The sequence below is a fragment of the Macrobrachium rosenbergii genome, chromosome 31, assembly GCF_040412425.1.
Source record: "Macrobrachium rosenbergii isolate ZJJX-2024 chromosome 31, ASM4041242v1, whole genome shotgun sequence".
Classification (NCBI taxonomy): Eukaryota; Metazoa; Arthropoda; class Malacostraca; order Decapoda; family Palaemonidae; genus Macrobrachium; species Macrobrachium rosenbergii.
The window spans coordinates 20870384-20892883 of record NC_089771.1 but is presented as its reverse complement, the minus strand read 5'-3'; the positions used below and the strand labels follow the sequence as shown (position 1 = coordinate 20892883).

General features: G+C 35.3%; 1 protein-coding gene across 1 annotated transcript in view; it reads left to right on the top strand.

Annotated features, from left to right (window-relative positions):
• Positions 1-22303, top strand: part of LOC136855304 (U21-ctenitoxin-Pn1a-like) — a 51533-nt gene extending 29230 nt beyond the window's left edge. Inside the window, exons 2-7 of the mRNA XM_067132208.1 lie at positions 7328-7462; positions 10005-10197; positions 16445-16568; positions 19057-19198; positions 20756-20892; positions 21532-22303. Coding sequence (XP_066988309.1) covers positions 7328-7462; positions 10005-10197; positions 16445-16568; positions 19057-19198; positions 20756-20892; positions 21532-21702 — 902 coding nt within the window. The 3' untranslated portion in view covers positions 21703-22303. The remainder of the gene's footprint in view (positions 1-7327; positions 7463-10004; positions 10198-16444; positions 16569-19056; positions 19199-20755; positions 20893-21531) is intronic.
• Positions 22304-22500: the final 197 nt, after the last annotated feature.

Genomic DNA, 22500 nt, shown 5'->3' with positions numbered 1-22500 from the left:
CAGAAAATACTGGAATAATGGAAACTGGACTGTAACGGTAAAAATTAATGCTTATATAACCCTGTGAACAAGCACTATATTACATACTTTCTACTGAAAAAAAATGTGGTGGGTTTGATAGAAAACATCTTACATATTTTTAAACCTAAGAGTCGTGATTATCGATTTTTTAATTCCCCTAAAGGAAAAATAAATTTGGCGAGAAAGGGCTCAAGATAACAGGTTTCTGGTGGAGGCCATCAACCAAAGAATGATTGGTTTCAAAGGTCCTATGGAATATTTCTGCTCTATCTGGAAGGGTGGAGCAGTTACCCATCATTAGCCAATAAGGGAAGATCGGTAGATGAACTAAATATGGAGCATATGATTTTAACTTGGTCCAGCAACAACGAGATTGAGTTTTTCTTGTAGTTTTTCAATTATAGATTTCTCTCAGGAAATCTATAAACTCTATTAGCTACCAGGTGATTTCAGCAAAGTTCTGATAGTTCAACTGTCTATCAATCATTAAAATGGATTTCGATAGGTGTCCCAGGGATAAAATGAACTAAAATTGCTAATAAGTGAAAATCACTTCCTTCATGCAATGAATTAACAGTATACTAAGTTTTCATTATTCTCCATTTACCATCGAAATTTTGTCTCGCAGTTTTTTAAATGACGGTCCAGGGAATATGACAGTTAATCATGCTGTTCATAATTACATTGGTCATTGACTCGGTAAAACCAGACGTTGGGTTTACCCATGACTGAAATATCAGTAGGAGTTTTATGCACTACATTAACAGAAACAGAATAGGATCCATCATCAGCTGAATACAATCGAAAAATTACCAGATTCCAGAGCTGACATGATTGGTAACAACTGACATAAACCAGACCCCTGATTTACACTGAAACCTCTGAATATAACAAAAAATACTGTACACTGGGCTTAAGGGAATATTCCAGGCCTTTTTTTTCGAGGATGGAATCAAATTAAGAGCCATTACTACTAGACTGCAATAGAATCAAAATACATACATATTATACTACTTGATAAAGACTAAGATGAAATTTCCTGACAGACATTCAAATTCCCCAGGAGATAAATGGGGACTACAGGTAGACTAATTAAAACGAAGAATGAGGAACTGACTAAAACCTCCAGATAAAAAAATAGAGGTAGAAAAATCACGTCGAAGTTAGAAGTGTGATACCAAAGGTCAAGGAAATTATTCCTCAGGCCTCAGTATTTGAGCAAAGCACCTTTTCTCAGTTTTTAAGTGAGCTGTAGGGCTAGAGTTCTATTCACTGATGTCATAATAAACTGAAAATGAATAAAACACGTATTGTATAAAATAAAACTATTCAAGAAGAAATCAACAAAGAAAACAGGAACAGTAAGCATAATAACAAAGTATATTCACTAACAGGAGAACTTATAACAAGAAAACTTTAAAGAAACCAAAAGCACACAAAAAGATTTCAAAATCAATTAAGTCGTTATGGCGAAGTCAGTGGGTGATGCAAGTAAAAAAAAAAAAAATGCCAGATCAGCGGAAGAAAACCAGTAATGATAGATCTGGAATTTGGAGCAACAAAGCAGAGAAATGAATATAGAATTTAGGCCAAAGGCCAAGCGCTGGGACCTATGAGGTTAATCAGCGCTGAAACGGAATTGACAGTAAAAGGTCTGAAAGGTGTAACAGGAGGAAAGCCTTGTAGTTGCACTATGAGTTAATTGTTAGGAGAAGATGGAAAGTAAGATGGGAGAATGAGAATATGAAAGGAGGTACGGTAAAAAGGAACGAAAGGGGTTGCAGCTAGGGGCCGAAGGGACGCTGCAAAGAACCTTAGGTAATGCCTACAGTTCACCTCATAAGGTGCACTGACGGCACACTCCCGTACGGGGAAACAAAGCAAAGAAGAAAAATGTTTGGAAAGTAAGAAAATTGCGCAAACTGAACTGTATCCTTAATCAGACGTCTACATAAACATACTACGTAAACAATAAGTTAATAATAGCTGATTATTAATGTATTTCCTTGGGTATTAGGTTACGACCAGCTGCATATAACAGGGCATCCGACGAAATATCCAGATCGTGGTGTATAAAAAAACATGTGTTAAGATAAAACTGGTGCGGTTGGGATCCTGAAAGAGAGAGAGAGAGAGAGAGAGAGAGAGAGAGAGAGAGAGAGAGAGAGAGAGAGAGAGAGAGAGAGAGACTGTCGGAATTATGAATGACAGAACGATAACCTCACCGCATTTAATCAGGAGGCAGTGGCGGCTAATGTAACGTAACAGGTGAAAACACCGCTGCGTAACACTGACAGAGGAATGATGAAGTTCGTGCATGTTGTCTCAATGGCGATTTTGTGCGCCAGAAACGAAGGATGCAGAAACATAAGGCTGCAAATGAGGTCTGAAAGACCCAATGTATTATAAAGACTGTAGAATATAGAATTTAGACCAAAGGCCAAGCGATGGGACCTATGAGGTCATTCAGCGCTGAAACGGAAACTGACAGTAAAAAGGTTTGAAAGGGGTATCAGAAGGAAAACCTCGCAGTTGCACTATGAAACATTTGTTAAGAGAAGGTGGAAAGTAAGATGGAAGACAAGGAATATGAAAGGAGGTACAGTAAAAGGAATGAAATGGGTTGCAGCTAGGGGCCTTAAGTAATGCCTACAGTGCACCGCATGAGGTGCACTGACGGCACCATCCCCCTCCAGGGAAAATGTATTATACAATGTATTATAGAGGGCAAAGAACAGTATTGTAGAGTATTAAATAACTATGAGAAAATTGATGACAATTCTTGATGGAGATTGTTATTTTACACAGTAGATTAATAGTTGCGTGGTGCAAGGCCCTAGCGACAGGGCGTGAGAATATGGAGAGACTAAACATTAAGAATGGACACCTTCACAATATTGCAGACTAAAAATGATGACATCAGGCAGATGAAGATGGCGAAGTAGATGGAGTTACATATAAATGAGGCATCACAATTAGGTCACAATCAGAAATAAATAAACAGGAATTACTGAGAACATGCGTGAATTAGGAATTATTAAGAATAGGCGTGAATTAACTGGTAGAAAACCACTGAAAGGTATAAGAGAGGAAAAGGAATTTCAATTAAAGTACAATTGACAAATAGAAGGCAGTATTAAAGATACAGATATATAATTAAAGGTAGTTGGTGACGTGGGCTTCTATAAATTTAAAGGCTACAAATAATCATATATAGTATTAATATAAAACGCTCTGTAAAGTATAGCAGACTAACCAGAAAGCTACTGATTTTCATATATTTTTATTCATGGCGTTCAGCATTAACAAGAAGGCAAAGGGACATCACGTGGAAGAGCAAGCTTTCAATGAATACAATAAATATAAATTTTCTTCTATACTGTACTTATTACTTTTATTTAACTTGACTGAAGCACGGGCAGGTGACGACTGTATATATATATATATATATATATATATATATATATATATATATATATATATATATATATATATATATATATATATGCTATATGTGTATGTATATATATATATATATATATATATATATATATATATATATATATATATATATATATATATATATATATATATATATATATATATATATATAATATATCATTTCTTAGTTTTCAACTTGGAGATATCTCCCATTCCATGGGGCGAAGTTATAGAAAAACAATACAAAGGTCACTGACATCTATATTTAGCCTGGCGAATCTAGGACGAACCACCGACACAGAGGACCATAATAACTGGAGGTGTTCCATGCAATTACAAAGGCTTATCATTAACAAGTCAAACACCCCAACCCCTCCGCTCCGACACTGAGTCATCCCTCGTTGTGTATGTCGCATGAGTTCTCTTGATTACCGGATATTACGGCCTTTCCGTTGATGTACCTCTTCCATTTCATTTATCTGGCACTTTCTAGATCCTCCTCTCCTCCATCCTCTCCACACTTCTGAATTATATATACTCTTTTTTCAACAAAATATCGTCCTCCATATTAACAAGTATGTTCTCAGATCTATCTTTTCACACACAGCTGCCCTTTTTCCCCACTTCCTGATATATTCACATTTCTTACGTCATTTCTTACATTTTATTCCTTGCCCACTTACACTTACAACTGCACGACACGACACAAAAAAATCCATAACAACAGCTTTGGATAGAAAATGAGTGAAAACGTGGGTTACTTTTCTTGTAATTAATTAGTAATTTTGAACAAATGCCTTATGGAACAATAAAGTTGCTCTTTAAGGACACAAAGCACAGGAAAAGGTTACAAAAGTAATGCATCCTAAAAAAGAAAAAAAAGATATAAACAGAGAGATGTTATTGACAGAGGCAGTACTTTCAAGAGGTGCTGAATATGTACAACAGGAGACAAGTAGATCTGAGATTCAAGATCAGAGGGAACTAGAGTAAATTAGTGTAAATACTTGTGGAAGACATTGGAGGTTTCAGACACCAAGAGTTAATGGGATTAAAACTGAGGTACCGCAAATCACCTGTATAGAGTAATGAAAGCACAACTGAGCCGCTGACCAGGGTGTGTGAGGTATGCCTGGTTGAGATTATGTTCCAAATGAATGGAAGTGAGGAATACTGGTCCCGTTGTATAAACGTAAAGATAATAGAAATTAATAAGAATTAAGAGGGTCATAATAGTGTCTCATACACCTGAGAAGCCGTTTAGCTGAATTCTATTTGTAATATAGATGACAGAAGCTGTGTTAAGGGATTATCAGTGTGGGTATAAGGCAGGTGTTCACTAAGAAACAGCTGTGTGAGCTGTTGGGGTGTAAACCTAGAAATTGGCACCAATGCTATATGGAAGTTGGTGAGGGTGTATTATCCAGAAAGTAATTAAAAGTAATTGAACATGGAAAATTGAGTAGTTTTGTGTAAAAGAAGATACAAGACAAGTGTGTAGTAACTTACAATTAGCAATTAAATATCTACATGGATTGGGTGATGTGTCTAAATGTGGCGTATAGAAAACATGTTCTTTTAAATGACGCTACACTATACCGATTAATATAAATAGGAGAATGCTGGTGGATATAATTGTTGGGATTGTAATGATAGCAATTCAGTGGCTGACAGGATTAATTTCGAGATACTACGTAATAATGATAGTATTGTGACCGAGTGTGGAAGGGTGGATAGGATCAGCATAGATGAGAGAAAGGAATTTAAGGCACGAGTAACATTAATATTACTGTTCTGTGATACAAGGGGAAATATGATAAGCAAGAATTATGTAACATAACATCATACCCCGATAAAGTAGTGTACATCAGATAATAGGGTATATAGGAAGGGAGCTGTCTGGGGGTTAGGCAACATTATCGAACCTTTTTGTACAGTTTCTTCATCTTGATTCGGCCGGTGAAGGATGAACACTGCAGTAACTGTTTGTTCTATAGCTCTTTGTTGGGTGAGTCGGTAGATCTACGGACTGTCACTCGATGGGCCGGAGTTCAAATCCTCGGCCGGCTGATGAAGAGTTAGAGGAATTTATTTCTGGTGATAGAAATTCATTTCTCGCTATAATGTGGTTCAGATTCCACAATAAGCTGTAGGTCCCGTTGCTAAGTAACCAATTGGTTCTTAGCCACGTAAAATAAGTCTAATCCTTCCGGCCAGCCCTAGGAGAGCTGTTAATCAGCTCAGTGGTCTGGTAAAAATAAGGTATACTTAACTTGTTCTCCGAACACAGTGTGTGTTAGCTTGTAAGGTTTTTATGCTTACATACATACATGCTTACATACACAAACACACACTCACACACACACATATATGCAGTATTTGTGTATGTAAATTATAAATGTTTCAGGAGACGAAACAGAAGCTGGACCTCCAGAAAAACCTACTTCAAACGTACCATTCCTCATGGCATTACCCACAGACGAGGACATATTTGGATACTGACCTAAGAAGGAGGGAGCAATCCCGTTAAACTGAGGACTTCTGTAGATGACAGGGACAAGTCAAAGCTAAGTTTTGAAATTCCCTCGGTAAAACCTTTGGATCAAAAGTAAGTTTCTGGATACTTTTAGTTTTCTGTAAAAGAAAACTACTGAGATGGCTTTGTCTGTCTGTCTGTCCGTCCGCAGTTTTTCTGTCCGCCCTCAGATCTTAAAAACTACTGAGGCTAGAGGGCTGCAAATTGCTATGTTGATCAACCACCCTCCAGTTATCAAAATACCAAATTGCAGCCATCTAGTCTCGGTAGATTTTATTTGATTTAAGATTGAAGTCAGCCATGATGGTACGTCTGGCAACGCTATAGGACGGGTTACTACCGGGCCGTGGCTGAAACTTTCATGGGCTGCGGCTCATACAGCGTTATACGTTGAACAAAAAACTAGATTTCGCCGAAGAAACTTCGGCGCATTTTTAACTTTTTCTTTGCTGATTTTGGTTTTGGGAATTGGTTGGGGCTTGAGGGTGATGTAAATAAACCGTGTGTATGCATGCGCTTAAAAAAAAAAAAAAAAAAAAAAAAGAAGAGGACTGCTCTAAATCAAGTAAAATTAATTAAAATCTGCAAGAAATCCAGGGTAGCGTTTGAATTGTTCCTTACTGGTCAGAGATAGGCCTATCTAAAGCGATAAATGTTCTCAATTTTTACGATGACTCGTTAAGGAAAAAATATTCTTATGCCGTACAAATGGGTAATCACTGACAACTTGACTAGACTATCATAAGCATTACAATATACAGAACAAATCACGAACAGAAAATCTTCGTCAGGGACTGTTATTCATAATACATCTTTGTGCATATTCTAAGAAAAAATTATAGGTTACCTTTCTGATATCAAAACTGCATCATCCTCCTAGACAGTTAGTTCGGATCTTTCCTAGATAGTGACCCCAGCAAAGTTCGGTGGTCATTACCTAGAACAAATATTTCTTTGGGGTCATTATCTTTATGATATTTACAGTCTTTTTGTTTGTGTTTTACGGTCATCCCAAAGGGGGTTTTACTAAACACGCCGCAAAGGTGGATACACACCGGGTTAAAACCGTTGGGGGTCACTACCTAGGAAAGATCCGCTAGTTCTTGCAACCATGGAAATAGCATTTAATAGTATAAAAACCTATTAAGTGACCATTTAGCTGATCAGAAAGGTCACCTGTTCCTGCAGCCACGAAAATAGCATTTAATGATATAAACAACCTTATTAAGTGACCATTTAGCTGTTCATTTCAGAATCTACAGGCAATGAAGCGATCCCGCATACTGTGTCGTCAAGTCACTCTGGGTATCAAAACAGCGCAGTAACTGCAACGCCTCTGTCTACCCGATGAGAATGCGATTTCTAATTCGCCTTTAAATTCTGCATCAACTACAGAGCCTTCAACTACAGAAGACGCCGACCATTTTCCAAATCTTCACTGTAATATCACAGGAGCAGCTTGCAGTAAGTCGAGTGTGTCAGTACACATACTATTATACATACATATAAATAAATACATATTTATACATATAAATACATATATATATACGAGCATATATATGTAATAATATATATATATATATCAGGTTAAAGGTAGAAACATATGTTTTCATAAGTATCAAGTTTATTATTCCAACGTTTCCACATCATGATGCATCCTCAAAGGCTGGAAAATTACAGACTATAAATACCCAAACGTCATATACAACTGGAAAAACTTCAGCATTTTTAACTTTTACAAATACAAAAATTAAAACAAAACGAAAAACGCACCAGGTAGGGCTAAAAAGTGACTAAAAAGACAGGGGAGAAAATAAACAAACGAAAGATACCTATAACGAACGTGGAGAATAAACAAACGGCAATTATGATACAAACAGTTGTGTGCGATGATTGGGTGCTTAGTGCTGGTACATAAGTTTTTTATAATAACGACTCCAACACCATCAACTCGTCGTCACTTACGGGCAGATCAATAATTTTAAAATCGTTTATGTCCGAAAGCGGGTACAAGCTTGGATATAATGATTACTGCAAAATACTGAATCTGCAAGACAGTTGATGGTGTTGGGTCGCTTTATATGAAACTTATGTACCAACACTAAACCCCAATCATCATCCCCCAACTGTTTATATCACAATTGCCTGTTTGTTTACTCTCCACGTTCGTTATAGGTATCTTTCGTATGTTTAATTTTTCCGTCTTTTTAGTCACTTTTTAGCTCTTGCCTTGGTAGGTGTTTCTTTCAAGTTCTTGTTTTAATTTTTGTATTGTAAATGTTAAAAATTTTTTTTGAGTTTTTCCCGTTGTTTAAGTGGCGTTTTAAGTATTTATAATCTGTAACTTTCCAGCCTTCTGGATGCATCATGTGATGTGGAACGTTGGAATAATAAACATGATGTTTGTGAGAGATATACATGCCTCTACCTCTTCAACCTGAGATGTTTGTGGGGTTAGTTTCCCCTGCGAATCTTCTATATATATGCATGTATATATATATATATATATATATATATATATATATATATATATATATATATATATATATTTATATACACATATATATATATATATATATATATATATATATATATATATATATATATATATACATATATATACATATATATATATATATATATATATATATATATATATATATATATATATATATATGACATCAAATTATCATTCCTCAGTCTGATTAGACAAAACATGCCCCTGAAGGAACTCTGAAGAACACAATGGCCTTCGCTCCCTCTCTCTTATCAAATTTTCACTTTCAACAGTTCCTCATTGGACGAGTTGGTATCGTTCTCGGCTACACTCTGCTGGGCCCGCATTCGATTCTCCGACCGGCCAATGATGAATTTGAGAAATTTATTTCTGGTGATAGAAATTCATATTCTCGTTATACTGTATAGCTCTGATTCCACAATAAGTTGTAGGTCCCGTTGCTAGGTAACCAATTGGTTCTTAGCCACGTAAAATAAATCTAAACCTTCGGCCCAGCCCTAGGAGAGCTGTCAATCAGCTCAGTGGTCTGGTTAAACTAAGATATACTTAACTGTTTTTTCACTTTCAACAATGAAAACAGCCTGGAATTTTTTGTCGTTGATCCTTCTGCTCAGAGTAGTATTTTGTTTTTATGGGAACATGTGTACGTTTAAGATAAATGAATGGTGAAACTATTATACAGAAAATATTAGTAATGAAATACAATTTGTTTTTATCCTCCTTGCCAGGGACGCTAGTGAAACGTAGACACTGTTCTGAAGATTAAGCTGCAATATTGTAATATTGGAATGTATCTATTTCTAATCTAAGTAAACTCCTATAGACTGCATCTGCTGTCAGACTCTTAAGAACAGGACCCATTGTTTTTCAACCACATAATACTTAAGTTACAAAAGACTCTACTTAACTGCAAATTTGATAAAGGAAGACAATGATTATTAATAATGTTTTAATTCTATAATTAACAGATAACCATCTGCTTGAATAGAATTTAGACAATAATTTCTTTAGTGTTATGGTGCACTAGGCTAGAATGAAACAAAATAGCAACAAATTAATCTTTTTTTATTAAAGAACAGTGACAGTTACCATTACCATAACAGAATAAAAGAAATACTATGAACAAGACAATTTAAGTAAGTTTACTCAGGGAAAGAAAATTAATATATATATATATATATATATATATATATATATATATATATATATATATATATATCCCAAATGATATATATCCCAAATGACTATACTCTCCCAAAGTAAACATTCCAAGATTTTCTCAAGAATCCTAAAGTTTACAAAGAACAGTAAGTAACCAATGAAATACACAATATATGAATAGGTCAACATGTTCCATATTACCACTCCAGTACTCACAATTACATTAGCAAAAATCCATAGCAGTCACAGTTCCCAAAAGATTCCAAATAGGGCACGAGACGGCATTACCCAGAAAGACCTAAATTTACACTTATTTCTGCTCCTCAGATGACTGTGGTGTTTTCAGCATCGACACCGCTGACTCGAGAATAGTCCACGGGGTTGACGCTGAGCCAAATGAGTTTCCATACCAAGTGCACATATTCTTAGTCCTCAACGCGACTTACCGATGGTGTGGTGGCTCTGTCATCAATGGACGCTGGATTCTTACTGCTGCCCACTGCTTTTTCGTGGATTTTGGGTATGTAATGTTTCACTGAGGTATTGGAATGGAGTGGAATGTAGAGTTTAGGGCAAAGGCCAAGCGCTGGGACCTATGAGGTCATTCAGCGCTGGAAAGGAAACTGAGAATAGAAAGGTTTGAAAGGTGTAACAGGAGGAAAACCTAAATGTTGCACTATTAAACAATTGTTAGAGACCTAGAATGTTGGGCTCAATGAATGTTGCTTTCCCTCTATTGTAAATTTATGGGGTTATTTGTCTAACTGGTATTTTCTATATTTTGTGAGACGAGACTAGCACTCCTCACATTCTTCCAAATTCTATCTAAGGCTCGGGCTCATAAATGGGCTGATCAATTTTCTGTTCCATTGGCAATCTTTGCCAACAAAATCGCACAAAAATGCTCAAAGCTTCATATGCTGTATATGGACACATGTGCGTGTATGTCAATGTGCTCACAAACTCACACGAAACCTTTCAAGCATTGCATGATGTTAGTTTCGCTTCAATGAAATGGTAGATTCGAAACAATAAATGGCGAAAATAAGATATGCGAAGCATTTTTATTTTCTGAACCACCCTTTTGACATTTGACAATGTTCTTGAAATCCTTAGTGTTCATTTTTCAGTTTTCCTGAATTTTTAAAACCTTGACATTAGATATTTAGTTTTTCTTGCCAAATGTGAAGCTTTTTTCCATGTAATCATGGAAATGTCTTTATCGGTGTCTGTATGTGTCATGAGCTGTGCTTATACAGGTTCTTAGATTTCATAAAACAGCTATTTTGGATTATTAAGATATAATTAAAGAATTAGATATTGATGATTATTTTGACAGTCACAACTTCTCAAGTTTATCAAGAGTCAGGGAAAGGGAAACCTGAAGGAAATATTGAAGTTTCTTCAATAAAAGTGATACACTGAATGGTGGTGGAATGGGCATCGTTAAAAATATATAGCATGGCAAATGATGAAATGGATAATTAACTAGACGAATCAATATATTCAATCTTTGCGCATACCTGAATACAAGGGTAAAATAATAATTGAAAAATCCTCAAACAGCTTCGTAAACTACTGATTGGAACTGGAATTGGGAAATAAAATTTAGGCCAAAGGCCAAGCGCTGGGAACTATGAGGTCATTCAGTGCTGAAAATAACGTTGAAACAATTGTTAAGAGAGGGTGGAAAGTAAGGGTCCTAGTGAATGGAAAGACAGAGGTTACACCAATGGGCCGAAGAGACGTTGCAAGAAGCCTTAAGTAATGCCTGCCTACAGTACACTGCGTGAGGTGCACTGATGGCACTATCCCCTACGGAGGTTAAACTAGTGATATAATGAAGGAAAATGGTAAAACTGACAAACAAAACTAGAAACTATTACATTTTCAAGCCTAAAAGAGACATTACAGTATTTTAATCGTGCAATCATTATTGGCTGACAAAGCTGAGTAAAAGTGACAACAATAGAGATAATTGATAAAGCCTTTAAAGTGATTTGCATATAAACTAATTAGTGGGTAAAACAGAAATTGAACAGTTTACATTATAAATCAATTATTAAATAATTTATATTTAAAGCAAAGGATAAGATGAATTGTCAAGGTTAGTTCTAGTTTTCTAAAAAGTATTTCAATCGACTCAAAGTTTCTCAATAATGGCTCTTCATTAAAAGTACCAAGAACACTAAGATTTTCCAATCTTTTACCCGTATTACATTCCTCTATATGTTGTAAAATCGGTGATCTGGTAGGCTTGGCTAACAAGCAACCAGTACGAGGAGAAATGCAATAAAGTCCGGAAGATCTTGTCCGGACTGATCTCTTTGACTGGCCAATAGAAGTGGCGCTACAGGCCTCACACTTGTAAATATAGGTAACGCCAGACAAAAGGTCTGAAGGTAGTTTATCCTTACGGTTTAACAACGCTTGAATAGTACGGTTGTTTGTAAATATTAACTTGGGGTTAATGTGGGGAAAGCTATGCTAAACATTTTTAGTTCTCTTGTAACGTATTTAGAACATGGATCACTTATATATGGCAATTTAAAAATACATAGTCAGTTTATCAACCTTAGTATATCTATTTTTAACTACTCATACTGCAATTTATTTGGGAACTTTATTTCTTTATATATTGTTACTAGGATAAGCATTATTTTGAAATAGTTTAAAGAATTTTATTTCTGAGTCAAATGATTGCCCAGGAGCTGCGGAGAGTATGCTCCTAAGTATTAAAGTCTTTAGTTATTCATTTTTAAAGTTAAAAATGTGGCACTTTGGGAATTCATTCCAAGACCGGTAAAGTGGACTTTCTGAAAATGCTAAAACCTAGGAGTGACTTTCTGTTTAGGGTAGTTTTGGTAATGCTTACATCTAAAAAAGTTAAGAATATTATTTTCCTCACGTTCCACGGTAAAGTGAATACAAGGGGGTTTACTGTGTAAGTAATCATGGAACTGCTGTACGTGACTCAGATGCCTGAAACCCAAAAATGTGTTGTCAACGCACCTGTGATAAATGATTGGTTGAACTCTAGGGTACAATCATTAAGCTATCTTTTCTCATGAAAACACAGAAATATGTTGGCCATTGGGGCTGAAGGTGGAGATCCAACGGCGAAACCCTCAAATTGTTTGTAGTGCAAATTATTGAAGAAAAAGTGGTTATCGTTTACGCATACGTTAAGGAGCATCTAAAAGCATTCTTTGAAATATTTCTCACTTGTTCAAAGTTATTGTAAATAAATAGAGTTCAAAACTATATCAACTCTTTCTTTGATAGGAACGTTTGTGAATTGGGAGGTAACGTCAAAGCTTGCTAGCACCGCACCTTCGGATTTTTCATAATTGATGATGTTTTTGAAGTCATACGTGTTTTTTAATGTATACTGATTTTTTGTCAATGGCTGTAGAAAACTGATTGGAAATTTCGCTAGTTTATAGGACGGTGCTTTAAAGGCAAACAGAACAGGTCTTAATGGTACTCCATTTTTATGAACTTTTGGTAATCCGTACAGTATTGATGGTGAAGACCCACTTACAAACAACTTGTTATATTCTTCTTCACTACTCGAACCATTCTTTCTGAGCTTTCTTAATTGGTAACCGATATTGTCTTCTGTATTCAAGTTTGTTTTATATAGATCTTCTTGAGGTCATTTCGTAATTTTGAATTGTCAGAAAGTACAGCTTCCATCTTTCCGACGTAATCATTTCACAAACGTTCCTATCAAAGAAACATTTGATATAGTTTTGAAAACTCTACTTACAGTAACACTGAACAAGTGAGAAATATTTCAAAAAATGCTTTTAAAATGCTCCTAATCTTATGCATAAACGATAACCACTTTTTATCCAATAATTTGCACTAAACAATTAGAGGGTTTCGCCGTGGGATCTCCACTTTCAGCCCCAGTGGCCAACATATTTCTGTTTTTACATGAAAAAAGATGGCTCGATGATTGTCCCCTAGAGTTCAAATCAATCATTTATCACAGGTGTGTTGACAACATATTTTTGGTTTTCAGCAGTCCCATGATTACTTAAATAGTAAACCCCCCTCGTATTCAGTTTACCGTGGAAAGTGAAGAAAATAATATTCTTAACTTTTTAGAGGTAAGCTTTACCAAACTACCGTAAACAGCAAGCCACTCTTAACTTTTAGTATTTTGAAAAAGTCCACTTTTACTGGTCTTGGAATGAATTTCCAAAGTGCTACATTCTTTAACTTGAAAATAAATAAAATAAAGACTTTAATACTTAGAGCATATTCTCTCTGCAGCTCCTGGCAGTCATTTGACTCAGAAATAGAATTTCTTTTAAACTATTTCAAAAATAATGCTTATCCTAGTAACATAATGTACAAGGGAATAAAAAACTTCCTTAATAAATCTCTTAGTATGAGTAGCAAAATAGATCTACCAAGGGTTGATAAACTGACTGTGTATTTTAAATTGCCATATATAAGTGATCCATGTTCTAAATACGTTAAAATAGAACTAAAAAATATGTTTAAGTATAGCTTTCCCAGTAACCCCAAGTTAATATTTACCAACAACCATGCTATTCAAGCGTTTTATTTAACCATAAGGATAAATACCTTCAGACCTTTTATCTGGCATCACTATATATTTACAAGTGTGACTCTGTGAGCCACCTCTATTAATGATCAAGAGATCAGTCCGGACAAGATCTTCGAACTTTATTGCATTTCTCCTCGTACTGGTTGCTTGCTGGCCAAATGTGAATCACCGATTTTACAACATATAGAGGAATGCAATACGGGTAAAAGATTAGAAAATTTTAGTGTTCTTGGTACTTTTAAAGAAGAATCAATATTAAGAATCTCTGAGTCGATTGATATATTTTTTTAGAAAGCCAGATCTAACCTTGACAATTCATCTTATCCCTTGCTTTTAATGTAAATTAGTTAATAATTCATTTATAACGTAAACTGTACAATTTCTGTTTTACCCACTGATAAATGTAAATCATTTTAAAGATTTTTCCAATTATCTCTATTGTTGTCACCTTTACTCAGCTTTGTCAGCCAATAATAATTCTATAATCTTTTAACTACTGAAATACTGTAACGTCTCTTTTAGGCTTGAAAATGTCATGAAGAAACAACGAAATGAGCCACAAATGAAATGTGGTGCGCTCTTCTTTTCCTACTGTAACTGAGATTTCCATAACATCTGTCTACTTTCACTAAAACCTATTACACCCACAAGTGTCCTCGGAGTATATCCTACCTAAACACTATGGTAGGAACATTAGCGACTAAGACATCTTAAATAACGATGTAATTCAAATATTGTATTTAAAACGAAGAACCTATGAAATATACGATGTAAAAATGATGATATCAATTTCATTAATCATGAGGCTTAGTACCGACTACCCAATACCTTTCATTAATTATATCACATATCTTCCTACACACTTGTGCCATATATCATATTTTGCACAGGTGTCCAAGTTAATTTATGGCGCATGAAGGTGTTCTCTTTAGAGAAAAGGCAGCTTAACAATGGTTTCTTTTCCTTATCTTTTTGTCTTCTCTAACTTTCCACATTGTTAACTGACGAAAACATTGTTCTTCTTAATTTTTCTGAAAAACATATGTTGGACATATTTAACTTATTTCTTTAAAATGAATAATGAGGTTTATAATACGTTGATATTCATGTTCTTAGCAAGCTTTATTTTACAAAACTGGATATCTCTTTCCATTATATCATGACTGAATTCAGTTTTATAAAAGTAAGCTTTTATAAGAATATAAGCTTGAGATACTTATTTCCAAAGAAATAAGTAGCATTTATTAGTTTCAAGGCGGGCAGTTTGTGTGGAAAATCCAGCTTTGTTAATGGTGCAATGATCTCATCCACAAAAGAGGTTACAGTTCCTCTTTTTTCCTCCTCTTTTCAACAGTCTGTGTATTCGTTTGCACTATAACCCTAATATGTATATGTATGTATGTCATCTTGAAGATTTCTAAGGAATTAAAGACATGCCCAGTAAACATCGAATTCCCTACACCTTTGGAAAAGCTTACACTCAAAGGGAATTATATATGATAAATAGTCTACAAGTTAGAACATATTCATTTGATCCCAGTACACAGACTGCAGACAGCTTACCCTAAATCTGTCTATCTAACTATATTATATATATATGTATATATATATATATATATATATATATATATATATATATATATATATATATATATATATATATATAATAATATCTGGACTATAAGTCAGGCCTTGCAGTACTCCACTGTTTAACTTTCCTTGCTTAGCAGAGTCTGCTAAGTAAAGGACTATAATTAGAAAGGCCTTGCAGTACTCCATTGTTTCTCCTTCCTTCGTGGCATTGCCTTTATTTATAATTTATATATTCATCACGTTCCAACATTTCTTGATTCATATACATACAAACATACACACACACACATATATATATATATAATATATATATATATATATATATATATATATATATATATATATATATATGTATATATATATACAAATACAGTATATATACATGCATCAGTGAAGAGTGTGAACTTTTTTTTTTAACAGCCTCATCTTTGATTCATCTGGATTGAACACATCATTAGGGAAACGACTTATTGGAGAAATGTACATACAAGATATAAAGACGTGTGTGTGTGTGTGTGTGTGTGTGTGTGTGTGTATGCTGTAACTCTGTATACCATAACCTTTCTAGCCTCATCAATCTCAATTACAGGTATCCAATTCTACTAGAGTACTACGAAGTCGGATATGGAAATGTACACATCAGTGAACTGAAACGAGTTCGTCCGAAAGATAGATTCATTCACGAGAAATACGTACACCTTGTCGATAATTTTGTAAGTTGACTTAGGTCTGTTCATCCTGGCTCCTTAGCATTTTAAGGTTTCGGTAACATTTAACAAAATAAAATCGTTACATTCTTATACCATCAACTAAAGGGTATTTTAGACTACTGCAGCAATCTTGGTAATTCCATTTTCACAATATTCATATGGATAATTTTTCTTGAAAGTTGTCCCAGAGCTTCAACCATGAGTAACTTTTTCCTTGTTTTATTGATTAGGGAGATGTGGTTCGGCGCTACAATGACATAACTGGCACCTGGAACTTATATTGTCCCATCACTGTGATCTTGTGTTGGCAGTTTTGAATTCTCTGTATTAGAAACGGACTGAGATATTAAAGGCTGAATTCCAGTACAAAATAAGATTCAATGAAGAATTAAAATTATAACATAAGCCCATTTCCTGACCAAGGCGCACGGAGAGAAATATTAAGCAAACCATATTTGTGGAATTTGTTGGACTGTTGGGCAAAATCTATTTTTTCACTCTCTATCTTTCTTTAGGGTGGTGGTGTGGGTAGGTAGGTTGAGGGGGGTTTGTTTGAACAGATGGTGAACGGCGCAACATCAAAATTAGTTGATTTTTGGAATCAATTTTTCCAGTCATGATGCCAAGCGAATTTATCCTAAAAACTGCCGATTAATGCTGTTGTTATCAAAAAAAACCGTGCTAATATATCTGGATGAGGAAGAAGAAACATTGAGCTGTTAATTACACAAAATATCAAAATGAATTTAGATTTCTTTAGTAAGTATGCATAGTAAATCATGGATCGACAACACAACATAGGACTGGTTTTGCTTCACTGATTAGGTTATGCTGCTTCCCGATCTTTATTAATGGAAACAGACATTTTCTTATTTACTAGAATAAAATAACCGCAAAAATTGCAAAAAGTGTTGCATCATCTGCGTACAAAACTATCAGATTCTTAATTCCAACGATCATTTTTGTTCATTCCAGTAATTATTTGTTACTTCCAGTAATCATATTTGTTACTTCCAGTAATTATATTTGTTACTTCCAGTAATCATATTTGTTACTTGTGAAGACTAAAAAAAAAAAACAATGAACTTCCCAGAACACTGACGTTACAAGTTTATAATGTTGAAATCAGCAGTGAAAAAATTGTGTAGGAAATCAAGCACACACACCCTCAAGCAACTAATCTATAAAGTCCACAGATAACAGCCTTATTAATAGATAATTCAAAGGGCGTTGCACGAAAGAATATGCATGCTGACTATGTACCGGTTACCGTGTTTGTGATTCAGTTGACGCGCAAGCATTACTTGCGTGGCAACATTCCATTACGCTACTTGTTACTCACCCAAAGAAGAATACATTCTAATTAAATTCTCCAACTGCTTATAGATCAGTCCAGGTATTTACCATTATTTGCCTTCCTCAGTGACAATAATGAACGTGACAAAAAGAAAATGTCATGGAAATGTAGAGATAACGCTTCTGCAAGTGCACTGCTCTCTCATACAAATTCATGCAAGGGCTTTTGCCACGAAAAATGAATAACTTGGAGACCTTTCGCTACAGCTTTTGACTACAAAAACACTTGATACACTGTCGAGATTATTTTTCTAAGTCATTATAAAGCCGTTTTGGAATACTGTCAGACAAAATCAAAGCAATAAACTAGGGACCTCCATTTTATTTCTTCGGGAGCTTTTTGTTCAACTTGCGTGTTAAACCGATATAAGAGGGTCATTAAAAAGATCTTAGCAACACATGAAAATGGCCGTTCTTATATCACTTATTAACCTTGTCCCTCTTAAATTCAGTGGGCTTGGTCGGGCACTGTCATTACGGACATCTAATACTCCTCTGCAGCACGGGTAACTCCATTATGACTTATAAATGGTATATAACATGCAGAGGGGATGTGTGGGTTTAAGAATCAGTCAAAATCAGCTTGTGTCAGGTCGGGGAAGTAAGTAACTGTCTGGATTTTCATCTTGCAGACAGCTCGCACAACCCAAAGCTATCAGTCAAAATAATGTGCACCCGTGGTCTCGGGTATCTGTTATAGTCAAACGCAGGTAATTCAAAACCAAACAATGTGTGGCATCCCCTTGTTCATCGGAGATTAATGTTTCTGGACACGCTAATCTGAGGTCACCTTCAGTACTGTTTCTCACACGCTTGAGTTCAGTAGTCCACACCTAACAGAGGATTATGAAAAATCCTCACCAACTGTGTTGGCCGTCTTCGTGGATTTCCTTTGGGGTCATGCTTTCTTTAGCAAATACCTATTGCGTTATTCTCTATTTTTTTTTTTCAAGAACTTTCTACTATGGATTGTGGCATACACTGACTCAAAAATGGGGAAAAAATTTTATAAACATTATTTGTTTTTTTTCAAGAAATTCTTTGTCATAGATTGTACCATACACTGACTCAAAAATGGGAAATAATTTTATAAACATTATTATAACAAAATACATGTATTTTTTATTTTTTTTAGGCGTACGATATTGCACTTCTAGAACTTGAGGATGACATATACACATCTGATCCCAGCATACATCCGATCTGTTTGGCTAAGGAAGCTGACATTCCATTCGGAGGTAAAGCTGTTGTAACCGGATGGGGAACCTTACAGTATGGTAAGTACTGTATGTGGAGTACGTGTTTGTTTGTACAAGCATCTAATACATGTACATATTGTGAATATATAAATGCATACTTAATATTAATACGCCAATTTAAGCAGTTTTAGCCGAGAACGAAAGATACTGTTTAATGAATGCATTTGAAAATATGTAGTCACATTTTCCTTAAAAAAAAAATTATCGACGATTCTAAGTTCATTACAATCATCATCATCATCCTTCCCGTACCATGTGCCGATTAAGGCCCTATGTGAAATTCCGCCTCTCGTGCCTTTCTTGCACTTTATCTTCCACAAATCTCCACTCACCACCAGCCTCCCTTCTCACAGTTCTCATCCACGTAGGTCTGGGTTTCCAAGTCATCAGGTCCTCAAAAGAGCCCAACTGACACCATTGAATAATGTTCTCCTGAGTACTTTCACAAGGCTCATGCCCAAGCCATCTCCATTTCCCTGTCACTGTTATCTCAGGAACTTTGGCAATTTCCCCTGGGGTATTATTTTCTACAAGTTTGATGGCGTGTGCTACGCTGCGCTGGAACCTGGCGCTGCCCGTCATGTCTCCCCTACCCTAACCCCCCCCATCCAGGGCGGACAAACAGGGTTGCATGAGGAGGGTGGATGTGTCATGTCTCCCCCATCCTCCTGATCCCGTACCTATCCCACCCCTACCCAGGGGGACAAACAAGTTCCACTCTGATTTTATTATTATAGATTCTACCCTGACATCTAACTCCAAATATTTGTCTGTCTGCCAACATTTTTTTTGTCCGCCCTCAGATCTTAAAAACTACTGAGCTAGAGGGGCTTGCAAATTGGGATGTTGATCATCCATATTCTAATTATCAAACATGCAAATTACAGCCCTCTTTTCAGTAGTTTCTATTTTATTTAAGGTTAAAATCAGCTATGATCGTGCGTCTGGCACCACTACAGGTGCCAACATAGGCCACCAATGGGCCGTGGCTGAGTCTCATGGGCCGCGGTTGAGAGTTTCAAGGGGCGTGGCTGAGAGCTTCATACGGCAATATACGCTGTACAGAAAACTCGATTGCGCCGAAGAAACCGGCGCATTTTTTACTTGTTTTCTTGTGCCTTGAACTGTAGTTGTAGTATGACAATGACAAGCTGATGATTACTGACAATATCCGCTCCTCTACAATTCCTACCACTTTTTCAGTCTGGATATCATAAGATTTCTTACTGTGGTTTAGTTATGAAAATTCCCTTTATAATTCAGTTTTCTGACAATGATTTCGAATGAGGATCACTGCATGGCCTATACAACCAGAAAATTTTCTTTAAATAAGACTTCCATATCGCTCAAAATTGTTTCAGAACTACTGGCTTCAACACTTTAATATTCTCATTTCAAGCTTCCCTTCAAAGCCTTGATATCCGAGTATTCCATTATTTTATGCTACAGAAACATTTTGACGCACGTTCTTTTCTTCCTTTTTTAAACTAGAGCACATGAATAACGAAGAACTGAATAATCGACCGAAAAAGCGATCCTGATGAAAGCTTTAAAATCTCGTTTTCTAATTAACAGGTGGTGCTCATCCAACAACCCTCCAGAAAGTGGTCTTGGATGTTATAAACATCACCTATTGTGCCTCTTTAGAACAGCTGCCTGAAAATATCAGCACGGTAGTCTGCGCACTCACAGATTATAAGGATAGCTGCCAGGTTTGTATAGCATTCGCCTTATTGAATGTAGTTATTATTAATAAACTCACATATTCATTCATTCTCTTTTTCACTTATATATTTGGGACGTAGAATACATTATGAGTGAATTCCAATAATGAATTCAATCATGACCCCCGTCGCCTGCCATGTTTTAAAGATTTTGTTTGGTCGAGTTATTTGCTGCCTTGATTTGCTTTGATTTGCGTTTGCCCAGTTTCAGATAAAACCGATATTTGGTTGTACATCGAAATAACATGCCAGTTAACTTTATATAACTATACATATGTTTATATAACTATACATATATATATATATATATATATATATATATATATATATATATATATATAATATATATATATATATATATATATATATATATATATATATATATATATATATTTTTTTTTTTTTTTTTGTCTACCAATAGGAAAACTGAAACACTAGATATAAATCATGACCGGCGTTCCATTTTTCTCCTGTGGTACATCTGATATATACATCACGTGTTCTGGTGATTCCACGCACACACACACACACACACCAATTAAATTTTTTTTGAAATTCTTGACACACGAATGCCTTTTAACTCTTGTTTATGGCCTAGTAACATTCGCCATTTTTTCCTCCCAACAGGGCGACAGCGGAGGACCCCTCGTCGCTAAAACCTGCTCAAACCATTGGGTACAAATTGGTATCGTCAGTTATGGGTATCAGTGTGCCAGGCCAAAACGCCCTGGTATATACACTCGCGTTTCCGCTTTCAGGGAGTGGATCATTACTAAAACTGGACTTTCCCCATGTTAAAACAAACGAAGAGTTTTTTTTTATTATTTTTATCCATGTACTCTGCAAATTTATTTATGGCGAAGCCATTATTCTGGCTATGTTACAACCTAATAATTTAGGGCATCTAAAACATAAATTCTGTTTCAAGGTTTACGCGATATCAGTGGAGGAAGTTTAGATCAAGCTGGCCTTGTGGCAGTCAGTGCCCTTGCCCTAAGGCGGCCCACGAATGTGGTAAGATACAAAAGTATGAGACCTGTTATAGGCCTCCGGACTTAGCCCTGCTAGCAGAAACGACGTGATATCGGAAAACATTTTCACTCTCCGTTCATTTTCTTCAGAATACTGGTTCTTTTCCCAATAAAATCATACTAACTTTAATGAAGAATATCAATATCAAAACAGAAACTATAGACTGATAGTTTTTTTTCATGAATATAATAAAATAGGAATGTGTACTTCACTAGGACACTATTTTCTTTTATAACGCATTTCGCTTGAGCTCTAATTGGGACAACTTCCAACACTTCCTCAAATGCTTAAGTTATCTCTGTTAATAATCTGTCGTTTCTGCTATCAAAATCAATTTCCTTTTCCTAAAATTTATATATATATAATATATATATATTATATATATATTTGTTTATATGTATATATTATACATATATATATAATATATATATATATATATATATATATATATATATATATATACTCTATATATATATATATATATATATATATATATATAATATATAACTGTATATATTAAATGAAGTTTGGCAAGAGTGTATGTACAAGAAAATTAAACTTTCA